Source organism: Colobus angolensis, unplaced genomic scaffold, assembly GCF_000951035.1.
Source record: "Colobus angolensis palliatus isolate OR3802 unplaced genomic scaffold, Cang.pa_1.0 Scaffold603, whole genome shotgun sequence".
Taxonomy (NCBI): Eukaryota; Metazoa; Chordata; class Mammalia; order Primates; family Cercopithecidae; genus Colobus; species Colobus angolensis.
The window spans coordinates 151,916-174,976 of NW_012119633.1; the positions used below are offsets into that span (position 1 = coordinate 151,916).

General features: G+C 37.3%; 1 protein-coding gene across 1 annotated transcript in view; it reads right to left on the reverse strand.

The window, feature by feature from the left end:
• The window catches only part of CHM (choroideremia (Rab escort protein 1)), a 191,584-nt gene that overhangs the window by 26,415 nt on the left and 142,108 nt on the right, over window positions 1–23,061 (reverse strand). Inside the window, exons 10-12 of the mRNA XM_011963223.1 lie at window positions 16,699–16,803; window positions 16,261–16,324; window positions 9,890–9,986 (exon numbers count right to left, since the gene is read on the reverse strand). Coding sequence (XP_011818613.1) covers window positions 9,890–9,986; window positions 16,261–16,324; window positions 16,699–16,803 — 266 coding nt within the window. The remainder of the gene's footprint in view (window positions 1–9,889; window positions 9,987–16,260; window positions 16,325–16,698; window positions 16,804–23,061) is intronic.

Below are 23,061 nucleotides of genomic sequence, written 5' to 3' on the forward strand. Positions count from 1 at the left end.
AAAAAAAAACAAAAAAAAGAAAAACGCCTACATTACTGGGTAACCAGGATTTCCTATCAGTCTATCAATATGTCAGCTTAAGTAACATTGATATTAATAACAGTCCTGAGGTAGATACTATCATTATTCCTATATCACAGATAGGAAAGCTGAGGCACAGAGAAATTAAGTAATTTGCCTAAGGTTAGTCAAGTAGTTAGTAAAAACTGGGATTTGAACCTAGCCTATGTTCTCCATCACTATACGGATTGTGTTAATGAAATGTATCTCCCTTATTTAGTGAACTATTTATTTGCCTTTCAAGAGCCTTTCATATATACTATTCCCATATGATGTGAAGGTAAACTTCAGTGGTATACTTATGGTTTTACAAATTCTAAATCAAACCAAATTTAAGGCAATGTGACATCTATGAAAAGTCATTAAAGAGAATAAAAAGTATAAGTGAACTCTGAGGTAGTTTTATGTCTTAAGCACATTCTTGAGTACACACTTAAGACTACATACAATATAGCATTTGCATAGCACAGGATTAAAAATAAAAAGCGTAAAAAGTGTGATTTGTATAAAGAAAAAAGTGGCTGAGAAGTTGAAAACACTGAGAATTATACATTCTACCTTATTACATGATATCTAAAACGTTAAGATTTAATGTTTTATATATTATACACCATGGAAAGTGACAATAATTAAATAAAATTTAATATAAAGTGCCACAGTATTAGTCAAACCTGATTAGTCGACACTAAAAATTTGCAAATTTCTACCCCGTGCTCAATGGGAAGAAAGTAAAAGCTTGTGCTGATTTAAGGATGGATAAATTTGGGTAGCAGATACTGAAGAGAAGTAAAGATAAAATGAGTATCAGAATTAGTTAACAAGTGAACACTTAATATGTACTTAAAGACAACATAAAACCTTCACTAGTTAAGAGTAGAGTACCTGTGACAAATTTAAACTTCCTCATCTACTTGGATTTATGTGGGGGAAATACCTTTAAAATCAGTAATACTTTTCAAAGAAAAATACATCTTCATATATATATTGTTATGGCTAATGAATAATGGACATACTAGATTAGACATAAATGAAATCCAGTGTTTAAAACTACAAAAAGGCTTAAATTTTTACTGAAGAATTCCCATAATTTCTCTAAAAGCCATAATTTTGTAATAAGTATGTCCAAGTTAATTTGTTCGTGAATAACGTATCTTTAAAATACATTCTTTGTTAAACAATTGAACTCTAATTAAATCATCAAAGTTTACATCATTTACTTTCCATAAATTTCATTTTATAAACTTTGAGGTATGGGTACAAGTCACAAAGTCTCATTGGTCTATATTTTGATTATATTTGATTTATTCAAGTATAACTACATCAGTTACAGTACTTGCCAATATTTGTCAAATGATTCTTCCAACAGGAAGAACAATAAGTTTATTTCATGATTTCATTATTACAGCATCAAATTTTAGGGCAAGGGAAGGCACTTGCTTCCACTCATTTAGCAATACTGATTACATATCCGTCACTTTATACAATGGAACCAAAGTTTAAATGTATAGATGTGTTTGTCTACTTATTTTAAGTAACTGTTTGAAGAGAAAATAAGTCACAACAAAATCCATTTAAAGTTAGTGATTTTTTTTAAATATAAAATTTACACTTAAAATTTATTCTTCTTAAACACTATTTTATTGTTTGATTTCTACAAAACCAAGATCAAATGGATGATCGCAAACATTTCAACATCATAATTACTACAAATATGAGAATTCCACCACATAGCTAATGTAAACATATATAAATAACACCATTCAGACAGAATGGTAAAAAGTCTTCCACCAAGAATTCTAATTGAAACAAATTCTTCTGAATATACATTTCTTTCCAATTATCAGTAATGTCAAATTCCACACATCCTTCCCCCCAAAAGTGAGATGTTATGGCACAAATAAGTATATTTAGCACTTTCAGTTTTTGTTGCTTGACCTGGAAAATAATGAAATTATGTTTCTAAATTATTCTGTAAAGAAACAATTATGTGAATTTTAAAACATGTTCCATTGTGCTCAGGAAATGCTTTATTCAAAAGGTATAGGAAAGTCAAAACCCTTAAAAGAGATTTGGAAGTAAAAGTAGTTAGGAAAGAGAAACGACTGTGTAACATTCTAAACTAAATAATTTGCCCATAATTGGGGAGCTTAAAAAGAGAAAAATAAATGAGTTACAAACAGGTTTGGACACATAAAATAAACACAGGGTGTATTTGCTTCTTTTCTTTTTTTCTGACTTGAAACAGAAAGAAATCAATAGAAAAGAAAAAGGTGGTTTAAAGCCTTCTATGAGATTATAAGGCTAGTTGTTTCAGAAGACAGACTGAGAAAAGAACAACTTGCAACTATTTGTGACGTCAATGACTCTCAATTAGGGCAGCAGCAGGAAAATACACCATTAAAGACCTTTAATGTCCAAGTTACGAATTGCTCCTGAATGTCTATGAACAGGCAAAAAGCATTAAAAAAGAAGGAGAAAAAAAAGAATCTGAGCTTTAATAAGAGCAAGTGAATGATAAAAATATCAGTTTCTATCTCAGTGTATTTCTTAAGTCTTGTTATATATTACACATTAAACATTAACTCTATTATAGCACTACTCCAGTAATGAATGTTATTGTAAAAAGAATGCATACAAGATTTTTAAAGGAACATTAACTTCTCTTTTTACTGGGAACAAGGCACAGTATAAATAATAAATTGAAACTTAACTCTCTCAGCCAACCTTCCTGGTGTAAGCCTTACTATTAAGAGTAAAAAACCAAACCCAGTCCCTTTGTCTAGTTTTGTACTGATAAACTGATTAAGCTAACGTGATATGGTTCAGCTGCGTCCCCACCTAAATCTCATCTTGAATTCCCACATGTTGTGGGAGGGACCAGTGGGAGGTAACTGAATCATGGGGACAGGTCTTTCCTATGCTGTTCTCGTGATAGTGAATAAGTCTCATGAGATCTGATGGTTTTATAAGGGGGAGTTTTCCTGCACAAGCTCTCTCTCTTTGCCTGCTGCCATCCATGTAACACATGACTTGCCCCTCCTTGACTCCCGCTATGACTGTGAGGTTTCCCCAGCCACGTGGAACTGTAAGTCCATTATAAACCCCTTTCTTTGGTAAACTGCCCGGTTTCCGGTATGTCTTTATCAGCAGCACAAAAATGAACTCATACAGTAAACTGGTACCATTAGAGTGAGGCGCTACTGAGAATATACCTGAAAATGTGGAAGCGACTTTGGAACTGGGTAACAGGGAGAGGTTGGAACAGTTTGGTGGGTTCAGAAGAAGACAGGAAAACGTGGGAAAGTTTGGAACTCCATAGATAGTTGTTTAATGGCTTTGACCAAAACACTGATAATTATGTGGACAATGAAATCCAGGCTGAGGTGGTCTCAGATGGAGCTGAGGAACTTGTTGGGAACTGGAGTAAAGGTGACTCTTGTTATGTTTTAGCAGAGACTGGCAGCATTTTGCTCCTGCCCTACAGATCTGTGGAACTCTGAACTTAAGGGAGATGATTTAGGGTGTCTGGTGGAAGAAATTTCTAAGCAGCGAAGCATTCAAGAGGTGACTTGGGTGCTGTTAAAGGCATCCAGTTTTGAAAGGGAAACAGTGCATAAAAGTTTGGAAAATTTGCAGCCTGACAATGAGATTGAAAAGAAAAACCTATTTCCTGAGGAGAAATTCAAGCTGGTTGTAGAAAATGGTATATGTAATGAGGAATCAAATGTTAATCACCAAGACACTGGTGAAAATGTCTCTAGGCCATGTCAGAGACCTTGGCAGCAGCCCCTCCCATCACATGCCTGGAGGCCTAAGAGGAAAAAAATGGCTTCATGGGCCAGGTCCAGGGCCCCCCGTGCTGTGTGAAGCCTAAGGATGTGGTGCCCTGCATCCCAGCTGCTCTAGTCATGGCTAAAAGGGGCCAAGGTACAGCTCATAACTCATAACTTTATGAGTTATTAAGCACAAGTTTAAACACAGTATTTCAATTTTCAAATTGGCAAAGGAGTTTTGATAAGATAACACTCAGTGCTCTTGAAGCTTTGAAGAAAACAGACATGTTTGTTTATAAACTGCCATTGGACGTGTAAGTCGGTATAACTTTGGGGGCACTTTGAGACTTCCACATCCAGAAAGAATAAAGGAGATTATCCTGGTTTTTCCTGAGTACAGCTAAAAATCTTGGACATAATATATAAAACCAACATAGCAAGACTCTGAAAACTGGAACGAAGAAAGCAGACCGGTTAGAGAACTTGGGACCAAAAGAGCAAAATGGCAGAGTCCCCTGGTTTTCTTTTGTATCATATATCTCCAAGTGAGAGCCATAGAAACTGACAATTGGAAACACCAATGGACTCAGATTTTAAAAGCCCCAACAAAAACCTACACTCTCTAGCAAAAGACCAGGAAAGAGTATCTTAGCAAGATAGAAAACTTTGGGACAATAATTGCTCTACTGCTGCCAAGCACCACTGAAAAAACTGAGGTCTCACTTCAGTTTAAATGGCATAACCAAAATAACTGAAAATGCTATCACAGACATGCAAAAACATTTTCGTACTACATTTATTAAAAGACATATTATAAAACAGTATATAAAACAATACTGCATTTTATGAAAATGTATGTGCATGCTCATACAAAGAAAAAAGGACAAAGAATCATACACCGAGGGTATTTATCATTACTTGGTAGAGGGATTATAGTAACCCTTTTTGTATCTTCCAAATTATCAACAGTGAACATGAATTATTAGACTGGGGATATTAAAATATGACAAACGGAAAAATAATTTACAAAACAATTTATGAAGGCTATTTACAATTTATGACCAAGCCCTCAAAAGCAATTGCAACAAAAACAAAAATTGACAAATGGGACCTAATTAAACTAAAAAGCGTGTACACAACAAAAGAAACTATCAAAAGAGTGAACAAACAAACTATAGAATGGGAGAGAATATTAAAAAACTATGCATCCAACAAACAACTAATATCCAAAATCTATAAAAAACTTAAATCAACAAGAATAAAACCATCCCATTAAAAAGTACGTAACAGATTTGAACAGACGCTTCTCAAAAGAAGATATATAAGTGGCCAACAAACATGAAAAAATGCTCAACATCACTAATCAGAGAAATGCAAATCAAACCACAAAGAGACACCATCTCACCCCAGTCAGAATGGCTATTATTAATAATTCAAAAAATATCAGATGCTGTCCAGGCTGCAGAGAAAAGGGAATGCTTATACACTGTTGGCAGCAATGTGAATTAGTTCAGCCACTGTGGAAAGCAGTTTGGAGATTTCTCTAAAAACTTAGAACAGAGCTGCCATTCAACCAAGCAATCCCATTACTGGGTATATAACCAAAAGAAAATAAATCATTGCACAAAGAAAAAAAATGCACTCCCATGTTCATCACAGCACTATTCATGATAGCAAAGACATGGAACCTAGCTGCCAATCAACAGTGGACTGGATTAAAAACACGCGGTACATATACAGCATGGGATACTATGCAGTCATTTAAAAAACAAAGAAAATCATGTCATTTGCAGCAACATGGATGCAGCTGCAGCTGGAGGCCATTATCCTAAGTGAATTAACACAGAAATAGAAATCCAAATATTACATGAACTCACTTATAAGTGGGAGCTAAATCTGGGGTACACATGGACATAAAGATGGGAACAACAGACACCGAAGACTCCAAAAGGAGGAAGGGAGGGAAGAAATGGCTGAAAAACTTCCTATTGGGTACTATGTTCACTATCTGAGTGACAGGATAAACAGAAGACCAAACCTCAGCATCATGCGATATACCCTTGTAATAAATCTGTGCATATACTCCGTGAATCTAAACTAAAAATGGAAATTTGAAAAAGTATATTCACAAACATAAATACAAATTACAAAAATCATAACAAGTGCAGTTTTATTTTGTACCTAAGAAGCTAACACAGATAAAAAGACATGAAAAATAGTTAAAGTAATAATAGAAAATAACAACAACTGTCATGGTTAAGATTTTTCCTGTAGCACAAATCACTATATGATATGGTTTGGCTGTGTCCACAGCCAAATCTCAACTTGAATTGTATCTCCCAGAATTCCCACGTGTTGTGGGAAGGACCCAGTGGGAGGTAACTGAATCACGGGGGCTGGTCTTTCCCATGCTATTCTCATGATAGTGAGTAAGTCTCATGAGATCTGATGGGTTTATTAGGGGTTTCTGCTTTTGCTTCTTCCTCATTTTTCTCTTGCTGCTGCCACGTAAGAAGTGCCTTTTGCCTCCTGCCATGATTTGGAAGCATCCTCAGCCTATGGAACTGTAAGTCCAATTAAACCTCTTTCTTCCCAGTTTCAGGTATGTCTTTATCAGCAGCATGAAAACAGACCAACACAGTAAATTGGTCCCAGTAGAGTGGGGCATTGTTGAAAAGATACCCGAAAATGTAAAAGCGACTTTGGAACTGGTTAACAGGCAGAGGATGGAATGATTTGTAGGGCTCAGAAGAAGACAGGAAAATGTGGGAAAGTTTGGAACCTCCTAGAGACCTGTTGAATGGCACTGATAAAAATGCTGATAGTGATATGAACAATAAGGTCCAGGTTGAGGTGGTCTCAGATGGAGCTGAGGAACTTGTTGGGAACTGGAGTAAAGGTGACTCTTGCTACGTTTTAGCAAAGAGACTGGCGGCACTTTGGCCCTACCCTAGAGATTTGTGGAACTTTGAACTTGAGAGAGATTATTTAAGGTATCTGGCGGAAGAAATTTCTAAGCAGCAAAGCATTCAAAAGGTGACTTGGGTGCTGTTAAAAGCATTCCATTTTAAAAGGGAAACAGAGCATAAAAGTTCACAAAATTTGCAGCTTGACGATGCAGTAGAAAAGAAAAACACATTTTTCGAAGAGAAATTCAAGCCTGTTGCAGAAATTTGCATAAGTAGCAAGGAACCTAATGTTAATCCTCAAGACTATGAGGAAAATGTCTCCAGACCACGTCAGAGACCTTCACTGTAGTCTCTCTCATCATAGGCCTAGAGGCCCAGGAGGAAAAAGTGGTTTCATGGGCCACCCCCCACCCCCATATTGTGGGCAGCCTAGGAACTTGGTGTCCTGTGTCCCAGTCACTCCAGCAGTGGCTGAAAGGGCCCAACATAGAGCTCAGGCTGTGGCTTCAGAGGGTGCAAGCCCCAAGCCTTGGCAGCTTCCACACGGTGTTGACCCCGTGGGTGCATAGAAGTCAAGAACTAGGGTTTGGGAACCTCTACCTAGATGTCAGAAGATGTATGGAAATACCTGGATGCCCAGGCAAAAGACTGCTGCAGGGGTGGGGCCCCCATGGAGAACCTCTGCTAAGGCACTGTGGAAGGGAAATGTAGGGTTGGAGCCCCCATAGAGAGTCTCCATTCTGGCACTGCCTAGTGGAACTGTGAGAAGAGGGCCACTGTCCTCCAGATTCCAGAATGATGACAGATCCACCAACTGGTTGCACCAGGAAAAGTTGCAGACACTCAACGCCAGCCTGTGAAAGCAGCCAGGAGGCAGGTTATACCCTGCAAAGCCACAAGGGCAGAGCTGCCTAAGACCAGGGAATCTACCTCTTGCATCAGTGTGACCTGGATGTGACAGACCTGGAGTCAAAGGAGATCATTTTGGAGCTTTAAAATGTGACTGCCCCGCTGGATTTTAGACTTGCATGGGGACTGTAAACCCTTTGTTTTGGCCAATTTCTCCCATTTGGAATGGCTGTCTAGACCTCCACTGTATCTAGGAAGTTAACTAACTTGCTTTTGATTTTACAGGCTCATTGGCAGATAGGACTTGCCTTGTTTCAGATGAGACTTTGGACTGTGGACTTTTGGGTTAATGCTGAAATAAGACTTTGGGGGACTGTTGGGAAGGTATGATTGCTTTTGAAATGTGAGGACATGAGATTTGGAGGGGCCGGAGGTGGAATGATATGGGATGGCTGTGTCCCCACTGAAACCTCAACTTGAATTGTATCTCCCAGAATTCCCACGTCTTGTGGGAGGGACCCAAGAGGAGGTAACTGAATCATGGGGGCTGGTCTTTCTCGTGTTCTTCTCAAGAGAGTGAGTCTTATGAGATCTGATGGGTTTATCAGGGGTTTCCACTTTTGTTTTTTCCTCATTTTTTTCTGGCCACCACCATGTTAAGAAGTGCCTTTCACCTCCTGCCATGATTCTGAGACCTCCTCAGCCATGTGGAACTGTGATTCCAATTAAACCTCTTTTCCTTCCGAATTTCGGGTATGTCTTTATTAACAGCATGAAAACCGACTAATACACTATAAAAGGAGAAATGGTCCTCTGAGCTACTTTTCCAAAGGAAGTTTAGGATTATACCAATGTTGAAAAGTTTTCTTAACCCTCTCTGCTGGCATCAGACTTCCTATTTTTAAGTAGCAGCTCTACATTTCCCCACTGAAGTTTTCCTTGTGACTACGCAAAACCGTATTAGTTTTTTTTGCTTCTCAGAATTCACATAACAATCTGAGCAACACGTTTACAGGATCAAAAACTATTTTTCTAGTTAATGATATTACGTCTCCCTCCTATGAATCCCTAGAGTACACTGTTTGTTGGCACCTCTCATATTTTGTGTCTTCCAGCTACTTTTGTGCTTGTTTTATCTGTTCAACTAGACTGTGAATCCCCTATGGTCAGGGGATATCTTACTCATCTTTACGTACCATGAAACGCCTAGCACAATATGTCGTACTCAGTTAATAAATAAATTGTCTTGTTCCATTAGGTGAGCAGTAAGAACAATTACGAACATTTCAAATCAGGCATCTCACCTTCTGCTTCTAATACTTCTAGTACATAGCTTAGGTCTAGGCACAGTGATGTATAATGTATACTTATCGACTCCTATTTACTGAAATATCAAGAAATATGTTGTAGAATGCATGATATCTAATGCTGCTGGAAACAAAAATTTTGAAACATATAAGTGAAAGAGCAGGTAAAGTAGTCCTTAACTTTAGTCTCATAAAAAAACAAACTAAATGGAAAATTTATACATGAAAAAAGTTCAGTAATTGGATTTAGAATTTAGAATTCAAGGTGCTATGGTTTGAATATTTGTGTCTCCCCACAATTCATATGTTGACATATGCAATGCAAAAGTATTACCTCTTAATACCTCAAGTAGGCCCACAATGCAAAAGTATTAAAAGATAAGGCCTTTGGAAGATGGTTAGGTCACGAGAGCTCTGCCCTCATAAATGAGATTAGTGTTCTTACAAAAGGCTTCAAGGAAGCTTTTTTACTCCCTTGCCCATATGAGGACACACAGAAGAAGGTGCCACTTATGAGGAACAGGTCGTCATCAGACACTGAATCGGCTGGCACCTTGATTTTGGACTTTCCAGCCTCTACAATTGTGAGCAATAAATTTCTGTTGTTTTTAAGTTACCCAGTCTGAGGTATTTTTTCATAGCAGCTCACATGGACTAAGACAGAAAGAAAAAAAATTAGCAGTAAAAAAAAAAAAAATGTTATGCAACCAGGTTTCCAATAAGCTAAATAAAAGTTAGAATTGAAAGTCATAAAATTCCTTCACTGGAGAACTAAAACATTAAGCCTGTGAAGATTTAGCCACTGAAATGTTTATAGGTAAGGGGATGGTATGAAATGACTTACTCTATAACCATATTTTGTATAAACAAAAACTGTGAATAATAAAAAAGTGAGAAAATCTCTATAAATAGCACCTTCACAACTGTAATAGCTGCTCCCTTTACCCCCTAAACAAACACAAAATACAAATAACCACTCCACTATGCTTACAGGTGCCCTTCATGCATGTCATCGTTGAAGAACATAACTCAATGACCCGAACAGCAAAAGTTCCTGGTTCCTCTGCTGGCACTGTCAAAATGGAAATCTAAAAAGCAAAAATAAAGTATCAGACACAGCTGTTAGATCTCATTTTCATTCTTCTAACATTAAAATGCTATTAACTTCTAAACTGAGTATCTTTTTCAAACATCTCTTGATGTCTAAAAAAAATATGGCTTGTAAGGATTTAATTTTGGAACAGAATTTGAAACATATTTATGTATCTTTTCATAATTCTCATAGATAACAACTATTTTAAATACCTTTAATATTTATTTAAACCTACTTACTATAGGTTTCTTACTATAAACTTACTATAGGTTGAGTAACCATTATCTAAATTCCAAAATACTCCAAAAACCAAAATTTACTGCCGACATGATGCTCTAAGGAAATGTTCATTGGAGCATGTTGCTCATTGGAGCATGCTGGATTTCAGATTTTCAAATTAGGGACATTCAACTGGAATACTCCAAAATCTGAAAAAATCTGAAATCCCAAACACTTCTGGTTTCATGCATTTCAGATAAGGGATATTCAATTTGTATTTTCAAAGGATACAATTATGACATCTTAGTTCTGAAATATGTGTATTTTGCTGTTTGAAATCAGACCATATTAAATCAATCTTGATTAGTCATAATGGCTAAAAACAGCAGCTAGCACTAATAATTAAAGATGTTACCCATTACAATCATATTGAAGCAAGCAAACTAAATATGTATCAAAACATTTGAAAACAAATAATTTTTAAAGACTCCATTAATAAAACTAGAAATTCAGAATCAAAAGTAAAATGTAAAATTATTCTTAAGTACTATTTATTGATATGTAGCATGCTATCCTAGGCATTCATGATATGCTAGATGGTTTTATATTTAAAAACTTTAAATGACCTTCAGGTCAATGTTTCTTTTTTTTTTTTTTTTTGAGACGGAGTCTCAACTCTGTTGCCCAGGCTGGTGTACAGTGGTGCAATCTTGGCTCACTGCAACCCCCACCTCCTGAGTTCAAATGATTCTCGTGCCTCAGCCTCCCAAGTAGCTAGCTAGGATTACAGGCTTGCATTACCACACCTGGCTATATATATATATTTTTTTGTATTTTTTGTAGAGATGGGGTTTCACCATGTTGGCCAGGCTGATCTCGAACTCATGACCTCAAGCAATCCAGCTACCTTGGCTTCCCAAAGTACTGGGATTATAGACATGAGCCACTGCGCCCGGCCCAGGTCAATGTTTCTTTGTAGATGCTAAAGTTTCAATACTAATCCTCAATCTAATCTTCAATCTCAGGAAATTTTATCCTCTCACATAGAAAATACTTGTCAAAGGGAAAAGTCCATTTGCACTTTGCCCTATAAGTGCTATGCTACATTGTGACTGAGAATGTCACAGTGATGGCCCAAAGAGGAAACATCTAAAACAAATTTTACAATAGAAATTATTTTGATAACCATGACTATCCTACTTTTACGTACATTTCTGGCCTCAAAATGTCTCAAAAACTTATTTCTCCATGTTCCTCTCAACTCCTTTTGTTCATGATAGGAAATGCACTTTGGCATTAAAGAGATAGAAGCCACTAAGACATTGAATGTTGAACAACAGTTAAATGAGTATAACTAAAAACATGACCATAATTGGAAAAGTATCTCAATGAGTGCAATAACATGTAAGGACTTCTTTTGATTTCTACAACTATCACTTTTTTTTTTTAACTGAGATGCAATTAGTAACCTCCTACTACAGTACCTCCGTCACCTGAACTCTGAGAAGTTAACTGTCTTAAACCTCATAGAGATGATAAAAACCATCAAAAAAGAACTCCCTCAACCCTCTAATACCACTTCCATAAAATTTACCTGGACCCACACCTATTCTTCCCTCTAAGTCTCATCATTCTATCTATACTGTACAACTCAAAAAAAAAAAAAAAAAAAGAAGAAAAGGGGGGGAGAGAAGATGAAGGAAGAAGGAAGAAAACTCTCTACAGGAAACAAAGACAGACAAGCAGGACACACATTTTAGACTGATCACTCTGAAGGATATGTAGAAGGCAGATTTGAAGTAGACAAGATGAGAGACAGGATGACCAATTACGAGTCAGAGATGATGAGTCTCATAACTTGAACAGTGAAAAAAGGCAGATCAAAGCAACTTTTAGGAAGTACACTGAAGGACGTGAAGTTGATGAGATGTCAGAGAGGGAAGGAAGAAGTTGCCATTGAAAGGATGTCAGAACTATTCTCAGAGGTAGGGAACACTGAATGAGGAGCAATTTGCAGAGGGAAGATGGTGAGTTAAGTTTTGAGTGTGTTCCATTTGACAGACGTCCAGCAGGAAGCTTGTGGGCCAGACACTCCTGGGAGATATAGAAGTGTCTGTCACCAAGATTTATGCAGAATTGATATCATGAGACTACATAGAGTCATCTAGTGAGTATGCCCACAGCAAGACATACTGTGGGCTGAGAGAAAAACACTGAGGAGCCCTGATATTTAAGGACTGGGTAAAGGAACAAGAGCCCACTAACGAAGTAGAGAGGAAATAAAGAGTCATGAGGGGAACCACAAGAGCGGAGTTTCATGGAAGCCAAGAGTACAGACTTTCAAGAGAAATGGAATAGTAACATTGTCAAATGTACCAGAAAAGTCCCAGTAGACAAGAACCAAAAAATATTCCCTAGCTCTGACTTCTGTGAAGTTATTAATGAATTTCGCAAGAAAAAAAAATGTGGCAGAAATATGAGGATAGAAACCAGGTTGCAGTGTTATAGAAATGAATGGGAGGTAAGGAATTGGTGGCAGCAAGTATAGACACTGTCTTGAAAATGTTGGTAAGAAGAAAGAAGATAGCTAGAGATGGGGACAGAATCAAAGGAGTGGTTCCTTTTTTATTTTTAGAACAGAAAATGCTAGTGTGTGTGTGTGTGTGTGTGTGTGTATTAGCATATGTGAAATAGAAAATGCTTGCTTGTGTATGTGTGTGTGTATGTGTGTGTATGTCTGTTTAAAAACAAAATGGTGCCAGCAACAGTGGGGAGAGGCTGAAGATACAGGAGAGAGAGCAGGCAATAAAGGGTGGTGTGTGTGTGTGTGTCAAGGGCACTTGTCAAAGGGGCTGGCTTTGAACAAGGAGGGGAGCCTCCTGATTCATTCATGAGTTAAGTACACACGTGGTGGTGGGACAGGAAGTCAAAGACTACTGTGTGTGGTGGATAGCCTCATTATTTTCAGTGAAGCAAGGTTGGGGGAGGGGCAGGGGGGTGAGAGGAGCAGGGTATAAGCAGGGTGGGTAAAATCATGAAGACCTGCATTAGGCACTGAGGGAAAAGGGAAAGGGAGATGTCAGGCCAGTGGAAGAACTGACTGGTGATGTGTGCTGAAGGTCCAGCTGAATAACGCTGGCACCCTTGTATCTGTGGCATGGTTAGTCTGTCTGGTTGTATGGTTTTCTTAAGCAGCCATCAGTGATCCAGGCGAAGATTATAGCCTGATTCAGGGATGGGATCTTCCTCTGTGGGTGTAGTGGAACGGCATGACAACATGGAGCAATTCAGAAGATTTACTATGGGGTCTAGCATAGGGAAAAGGAAAAGGGCAGAAGGGAGATAAACTGAAAAGAAACAGAGGGAATGAGGAATTGTACATCTCTTAACAGACTGGGGGGCGGGGGGAGGTAAGAGAATGAAAGAGCTGGAAGGATAGGGGCAGATTAATGCCACTATAGATCCATGACCTTCAGACTCAACTGGGCCATTAACATTGCTCAGCAATTTGACCATGAGACAGTACACTCTCCGACTCCTTATGGTGATTATGATACATCTTTCCTTGAGCTTCTACCTATCCACATTTGCACACCTCACTCTCAAAAGATGACCTCACCTTGTTTATAATTTAAAGAATAAATGTAACCCATAAGATGGGAATTCCCAAATCTACAAATGTATTAACTCTCTGGTTTCAACGTTGTCTCCCATTCCATCCAAGGGCAACATTTTTGCCTGTTCTCTGAATTTTAGCCTCCCCAGCCTTTGCCTGGACCTTGATCCATCAATTATCCTCCTTCTTACTTCGGTATCTTCAACCTCTCCCTCTCTACTGGCTTCATCCCATCAGCTGAAATATATACACTTATCTTTTAATGTAAAGAAACACCCTCTTCATCTCCACGTCCCTCTTCAAAGACCAGTTCCTCTCTCTTACTCTCTTCACAGCTTAGCTTCCTCCAAGAGTTATCTCTATTTGCTCTCTTCACTCTTCTGCCTCCCTGGCACTCTTTGATCCACTCACAAACCTCAAGCTTACTGGGAGATACAGATAATAAACCAGTAATTGTAGGAGAGTGGAGTAAGTAATATAATAGCTGCTGTACTATTTCTTCTACACGCCCACGCTCACACTTGTCACACTGAACTACAGTTGCTACTTATCAGTATCCGTATTCTCCAGACTGTAAGCTATTTGAGAGCAGAGATGCTATCATAGTGACCACTGTCTCAGAACACAGCAACACTGGCTGGAAGGTAAAAGGCACTCATTGTTTGCTGAATGGCTTAATGAAAATATTTATACTTACACATATAACAAGTATATTTGGGGGACTTTTTTGTATATAATGTTCATTTATTACCAATAAAAATTGGGACAAATGAATTGACTTTATCCACTCACACACTTCTTTCATATAAGAAGAAGCTTTCAACTTAAGGAACTATAGGAGCCTACTTTTAGCAGTGGCATATAGAACCAACAATCACACCTACTGAGCAAGGTGATTTTATCAGTAACTATAAAATACGGTCAGAAGGAGAACTGGGTACTCTGGAATTTAAGAGGTCTGACAGGAAAAATCAGAGGCATAACGCCATTCTTCTGTGGAACTGGGGGTAAGGAGAAAGAAGAGAGTACCGAAATGAACAATGGTAGTAAGGAAATACCATAACTGGGGATATGTGTGGAAATTCATTCACACCAGGCCTAACAGTGGACTTACAATCATTGCCATAGGGTTGGCTACTGTCTTTTCCTCCCAGATTTTTAAATGTATTATCTGGGGATTCTCTTTTTTCTTCCCATAACAATGTATTTTCAACTTCACAGAAATAATTGTCAAAATCTAGTATTTAGTCTGATTTTCCTAAAATAAATCTATTATATAAGATGCAACTATTTGTTCCACTGGATGGAAATCCTTAAGAAACCAATGCCATTACATTATTGCCATCATGTATTTTTTAAAGACACATTTAAAAAATACTACAAGTTGAGTATCCCTAATCCAAAAGTCCAAAATCCAAAATGTTCTAAACCCCCCCAAAAAAACCCTAAAATCCAAGCACTTCTGACCCCAAGCATTTCGGAGAAGGGATGTTCAAACTTTAGTACATATAGCTTAATACGCTGTATTTTGTCAATATTGATTTATATATATTACTATGTAGATTAAATTAGTAACAATGTTATTAGAAAGCACAGGACTCAGTGAGGTATCATCTCACACCTTTCAGGATGGCTATTATCAACAAGACAAGAGACAACAAGTGTTGACGAGGATGTAGAAAAAAGCAGACCCTTGTATGCTGTTGGTTGGAATGCAAATCTATACAAACATTATGGAAAACAGTATGGAGGTTCCACAAAAAAATTAAAAATAGAATTATCCTATGATCCACCAATCCAGCTTCTGGGTATACATCCATCAGTATCTCAAAGAAATGTCTGCACTCCCATGTTCAATGCAGCAGTAGTCGTTGCAGCCAAGATTTGGAAACAACCTAAGTGTCCATCAATGGAAGAATGGGTTTTTAAAAAATGGGGTGTGTGTATGTGTAAACAATGGAATATTATTCAATCTTTAAAGAAGAAAGCCCTACCATTTGCAAGAACATAGATGAACCTGGAGGATATTATGCTAAGTGAAATCAGCCAGACACAAAAAGGAAAATATTGCATTATTGCATTTATATATGAAACACAAAACACTTCAAAGTCAGAGAAGCAGAGAATAAAACGGTGCTTGCCAGGAGTTAGGTAAAATGGGGAGTCGTTGGTCAAAGGGTACAAACTTTCAGTTACACAAAAAGAATAACTTTTAGAGATCTAATGTACAGTACAAGACTACAGTTAATAATATGGTATTGTATATTTAAAATTTGCTGAAAGTAGATCTTAAGTGTTCTCACCACAAAAAAGGTAACTATGTAAAGAGATATGTTAATTAGCTTGACTGCAGTGATTAGTTCACCATGTATATATATACCGAAACATCTTCATATATACAACTTTTATTAAAAATATATAGGACTGAATTTACCTGTTGATCTGAATCTGTTTTTAGGACAGATCTATCTGTAATCAGCACTGCCCTGGAGATCTGCCTGTAATGCATAAAACAGTGAAGCAGTAATTCTGATTCCATGGATAAGTTTCGTTTATAGTTATATAACCACCAGAAGGCACGTTTCAAAGATTTAAGTCAGGATAAAAGTGTCACCTCCCCAAACCAAGTCAAGTTCGGCTTTAATCTTTTCTTGGCTCATGAAAGAAGAATGCCTGACCTACAGACAAACCCCAGCTGAAGTAAAGGAGTTGAAATTATGTTAGGCTCCCCTAATACCAGACCCTGTAAGTCAAGTAAGATATTGAATATATCTTTGGTTTGGTATTTATTTGCATGTTACCTGAAGAACAGAATTATACAGAAATGTCAGTAAAATTACCTTCACTTGCTAATGGGTGGAGGGGGCCTTACCTGTATTGCACACGTGAGCACATGTTCTCAGAAAAGTAACTGTCCTCCACGAGGAAATGCTCAGAGATAATTCTCTGACCAAACTGATCTATAATTGCTTTACATCTATAAAGAAGATAAGCATACCATAAAAGTTCATATTAATAATTAAATAATTGAGAAAAACATAATCAGCTACCAATTTTGAATCTAAAATGAATTTCTTGTGAAGACAAGATTTAAAACTTGCCTACAATTCCACGTTTTCTGACACAAAACTGACACTAAATGACAAAATATATATTCTTGTTGCTGTTTTGAGGGCTTTTGAAGTACAACATGAACACAGAATACAACTTAAACATATATTTTGAATGCCATTAATAAGAATACAGTCAGGATAAGAATTATAGTAAACCATAAGTTTCCTAATATTTAGGAACATAGAAGCATTTCCTTTGTTTAGAAAACAGGCTTTCCCCCTGACCCCCTTCACAGCTCTAAGAAAAGAAAGAGAGAAAAATTGATTAAATACCTTGTTATACCATTCACAGCCTGTAAAGGCCTTTTACAGGGTTTTTATTTTTCTGTTAAATGTTGTTTTCTCTTTTGTCCAAGAATAGCTATATGATCACGTGTTGGATAATGTTTGAAACAGAAAAATGTGATAGAGCTTCTTTTAATATCTGTTTCCACTTTACTTCAAAGGATGATCATAGAAAGATTTCTTTGAAGTGCTGTTTCCAAATAAGGAAAACACTTATGCATGGACATTATCAGGTCTCTGTCATCTGATATGTGTTGGGACAATGAATCATATAGAACCCTCCATTGACCTTCTTTCAATGTGTCTAGATAAAAGGATGAAAATTAGAATCCATCTCCTTGCAGTGCCACAAGTTATAAATGTACTTTATAGGGCTCATTATCCAAACTAATGGACTAAGGGCAACATCCTTGAAATGGACTTACCAGCACTGACAAAGCCAGCATGCAATATTTCAGGAACTATATGCAAATGACTGTGTGTTTGCTCTATCTTTTGATTATGGAAATATCAATTTATTTGTGTCACAGCTTCCCTTTGGGGAACAGAATTATTTTATTAGAAATGAACTTATGTGCTGCCCCCTCATAAAATGTAAGCAAATTAATTCCGAAAGCATACTGTGAAATATACTGGTATAAGTTAAAATCTGTTCAATGACTCTAAAAATAAGCCATATAAGTGATATTTTCCAGGAATAAAGGCATTAAAAATAAAATGACTAACACTCAAGACGAGTAGTGAGAGGAATTTAATTTGTATTTCCTAAAGGCAGATTATGATATGCTGGTATTTTTGAATAAATGGCATCCCACTGCTGCAAGGATAGACTATGATGTCTAGTGATGTCACATGTACATAATAGATATTTTAACCAATTAACCACCTTTAAATATAATGTTTGTTATATTACATTAATATTTACATGATTTTTTCCATCTCATCTCCACCTTCTTCTCTTCTACACTTCTGTTTCTATACATATCTCCTCATATTTCATTGAACTCTTGCCTTATAAAATACTTAACAAAATACATCTGAAGTATTTACATCTGATATTCTCCAAAATAATGTTTTAAAAACTGAAAATATAAGTAATTCACTCAGTCTTCTATTCACATACCATTTGAAACACAAAGTACTTCAGGCAATTGAGAAGAGAAATCTGCTGTCATTAAACATCAATCTCTATTTGTCCTGTAAGCACTGACAAGCCTTTTTCTTACCTTTAATTCAGAGACTATATAAAGTCAAGAGGAAATAACTGGGCAGAAAAAAGGGGGTGTTAAATTTCTGTATCTTGATAGGGGCTTACATTATACAGATTTATCATTTGTTAAAACTCAGTTAAGAGCACTGAAGATTTGGACACTTCACTGTATGTAAACTTACATCAAAAGAAAAACACTAAACAAATATTGAGCTCCAGTTAATAAAATGTAAGCTGAAGTATTTAGGGGAAATTTAACTGACATCTGCAATTTACAGTAAAATGCATTAAAAAGATAAAATCGATACAAGGATAGAGGGGTTAATATTTGGGTAGACATGTGACTAAACAAGTTTATTAAAACGTTAATTATAGAATCCAGGAGGTGGATATAGAGGTGTTCTGTCGAAATTCCTTCCATGTCAGTATAAGTTTGAAAATGCTCATCATAAAATGTTAAAATAAAACTGGGGGAGGGGATCAGTGTTAATATAAATCTCAGACCTGAGTGTAAGTCTTTACAAAGGGTTCCCTTTTAAACTGCATTATTAAACCTGGCCCTCAAGCTTTGTAGGCTTCTAAACATGAACAAGGTTGTTTTGGTGGTAGCCATACCTTTGTTGACAGACATTTGTTTCAAAAGTTGTATTAGAGAGAACTAATGGAGATCACTTAAAAGGCAAGTATGGGGGTGTGGGAGTTAGGGAGCTCAACCATACCAGGAGAAGATACTAACACATGTGCTTATTTATGCTGAGGCTTCTAATGAAACGGTGATTCTCAGAGGAGAAGGAGGAGAAGGAAGCAAATCAGAATCACACCTGGGGGACTTTTTGAAATTATAAAGTACCCCTGGAGATTCTGATAAGCTCCCAAATCCCAGGAAAGAATCACTGTCAAGCATGCCACTGTTACTGCTGTATCTTTTTTTTTTTTTTTTTTTTTGAGACGCAGTCTCGCTCTGCCGCCCGGGCTGGAGTGCAGTGGTAGGATCTCAGCTCACTGCAAGCTCCGCCTCCCGGGTTTACGCCATTCTCCTGCCTCAGCCTCCCAAGTAGCTGGGACTACAGGCATCCGCCACATCGCCCGGCTAGTTTTTTGTATTTTTTAGTAGAGACGGGGTTTCACCGTGTTAGCCAGGATGGTCTCCATCTCCTGACCTCGTGATCCGCCCGTCTCGGCCTCCCACAGTGCTGGGATTACAGGCTTGAGCCACCGCGCCCAGCCAGTGTTGTATTTTTTATGTTGTGCTAGGTGGAGAAAAGTCAAGGGCTATTGGTACAGATAAAATACTTGTTTCTGCAAAAATTGAGGTGATGGTCATATATGACCAAGTCACAGTCTGGTAGATGATAATCACATGACTCACCTGATAATATCACGCTGAAGTACTAAGGCTCTAGGCTTAAGCAAAGCTGCTCAAATCAAGACATGTTTAAGCAAGTAATAAGATTTGTTTTCCTCTCAGACATTTAACTTACTGTCATATACTCGGCCTAATTGGGAAAACAATGAATAAAAAAACATTGATTTTGATCTAAATTTAGTCTTTGTATTATAAAGATTCATATAAAAAATCAGATGACATTTAATTAACAGAAAGCAGCAAAATTAAACAGTGCTGCCAGAGTCATGAAAATACCCCTCCCACATAAACCTGAGGAAGCCAGGAAAGATTAAATCATGTAAGATTTAGTTGAGGGCCTTGCTGAACCTCATAAATAGTAATTTGAGGAGGAACATAACAGGTGTCCCCAGTTACAGGGACACAATGACCAAGCTGATCATACAAAACACTGAAGCCAGAGAGAACATTTCTAGAGCTAAGCTTTCTAAATCAACAAATCACAAGTTATTCAGTTCTTGGTTCAATGATATAAGTGTGTAAATAGCAAAATGATGATGAGGAAGAAAATACTCAGTAAGATGAAAACTCAACATCTGGAATTTGGCCCAGAAGAGAAAAATAACACTAAAATGAGTATTCAATCTCTGGGATCTTCAGAATGAATATACCAAATAATTTTATGATAAAGAAAGCAGAAATCGCATATGGAATAATTTAAAGGAAAATGTACTATGGAAATTAGAAGATTCTCAATCACTAAAGAAAACAAAATAATTTTCCCTAGTCACTATGCCCTTCTGAGCTTTCTCAAACACACTAGTTCAAATGCCACTTCATTCATAAAACCATTTCAAATGCTTCCCACTCATTTTTTTTGGGTGAAAAACACTCTAATAGTTCTAAACACCATTAACAGGCAAATAACTTCAAATCTATAGTTTATGGCTCTGACCTCTGCTAAGCTCTGTAACCATATTTGTAACTGTCTATTATCTATTACTTTCTGGATAGACTTCAAGCTCCCTTTTAATAAATAATTGAAAAACAAAAATTGTATATATTCAAGGTGCATAATGTAATGACTTGATATTCACTGTGTAGTGATTACCGCAAATTAACACATCTATCGTCACCCATCATTAGCATCTGTGGGTGTCATGAGGAACTTAAAACCTGCGCTTACCAAATCTCAAGGAAAAATACAGTATTATTAGCCAAGCGTTTTTTTTTTTAAAACTAGCATGTTGCAAACTGAGTTTATCATGGCTCCTCACCTGCTCCCACTCCCATGGAATCCCTATGTCAGCTAAAGGCATAACCAGCAGTTCTCCTACCTCAAATCTCTTCTTATATCTAGTCTGCTATAACATTTTGATTCCACCTTATAAATACTTCCTGAAACTAGCCTCTTCTCTCCATCTCCACTGATAACTGCCTTAGACTCTTATAATATCTAATAAGATGACCTGCTAGCAAATTGGTAGTTCATTTGTTTAACATAAATGTATAGCATAACAACCATGTGTGCTGTTCTAAGAGGTAAGAATAAAAATGTTTTGCCCTAAAGGACAAGATTCACACAGAGAAAATTTTTGAAGATTCAGGCAGAGACAATTTTAAGACAACAGCAAAGTCCGGTGATAAAAGATAAGGATAGGGAATTGCACAGTACTAGAAGAGATACCTAACTCATCTTATGGTGGAGGGGTGGAGTATCAGGGAATGCTCTTTGGAGGAAGTGACACATTTGTTGCTTTTAAAGGATAACATACAGTTAAGCAAGCAAATAAAGATACAGATATCTCAGGTAGAAAGGCAGCATTTGCAGGGTTACAAAGGCAAGTAAGAGAAGAGCAGGTACAGAGACCCACGAACAGTTCAGTATTATGTGACAATAAAATGAAAGGCAAGTAGGGAAGAGAGATGAGCCTAGACAAGGAGACAGACGCCAGATTACAGAGTCTCACCCATCATGTGTCATATAAAAAGGTCTTACACTTTATTCTGAGACTATATAAAGGAACTGAAGCTTTTTAAATAAGGAGGGGGAGAGATGTGCATACTGAACAGATCTCAATGTGCTAAAATTATCTTATAAATTTAGTTGTTCTGTAATGTCCCCCAGTAGACTCTAAGTTCCATGAGAACAAAGACCCTGATTGTCTTATTCTCTGCTGTATCCCCAGTGCCTGGCACAAAGAAAACAAATAATACTTGTTGCATGGATGGGTGAATGGATGGATGGTTAATGAAGTATTCTGTACTTGTGAATAGTGTAGAGACAGGAAAAAAATGATACAGAATCTCTGATTTAGGAGGTGAAGAATCACTTTCCATCACAGTGATTCTTCCAAATCATTGCCAGAATTACCAACTTAAAAGTAGCAAATCTAATCTTGTTTAAAACTATCTCTGATTATAGTTCAAATTCCTTACTAGCATAGCACAGAAGAATCTTCACAATAGGTATCCCCCACCACTGGATTCCAAGGTCTCCAACTGTATTAACAGTTACTGTTAGCTAACATAGCTAGCACTTAAAATGTGTAACAAATGGTTCTACAACCTTTATCTATTTAGTTAATACTTACAATAACCCTACAAGGTAGGTGTAGTCAATTGTCCAAGTTTCTAGATACAGAAACTGGGTCACAGAGAGTTAAACAATTGCTCAAGTACACACAGCTAGTGACAAAGTCAGGATCCAAATCCAATCTATCTAACTTTAGAGCTGTACTCTTTACTGAAGTCTCCTTGTATACAAGGGTAGGTTCCATGTTTTATTCACTTCTTTATCCCCATAACAACTAGCATGGGGGTTGGCTGATGTTAAGTATCTAGAATATGACCACTACCATTTTGCAAGCAGGCCATGCTAAAATCAGTGCTTCAGCAATGACAAATGGTGTTAAGAGTCAGTCACCTCAAATTTGGTCTAACATTCTATTCACTACTAACTTCCAAGTATCTAGAAAAGGCATAGACAGCTGGACATGGTGGTTCATGCCTGTAATTCCAGCACTTTGGGAGGCCGAGGCCAGTGGATCACCTGAGGTCAGGAGTCTGACACCAGCCTGGAAACATGGCGAAACCCTGTCTCTACTAAAAATACAAAAATTAGCCAAGCTTGGTCATGTGCCTATAATCCCAGCTACTAGGGGGGCTGAGGCAGGAGAACACTTGAACCTGGGAGGGGGAGGTTGCAGTGAGCCGAGATTGCACCACTGCACTCCAGCCTGGGCGACAGAGCGAGTGTTGGGGTCCGCGTGTTTCCTAAAC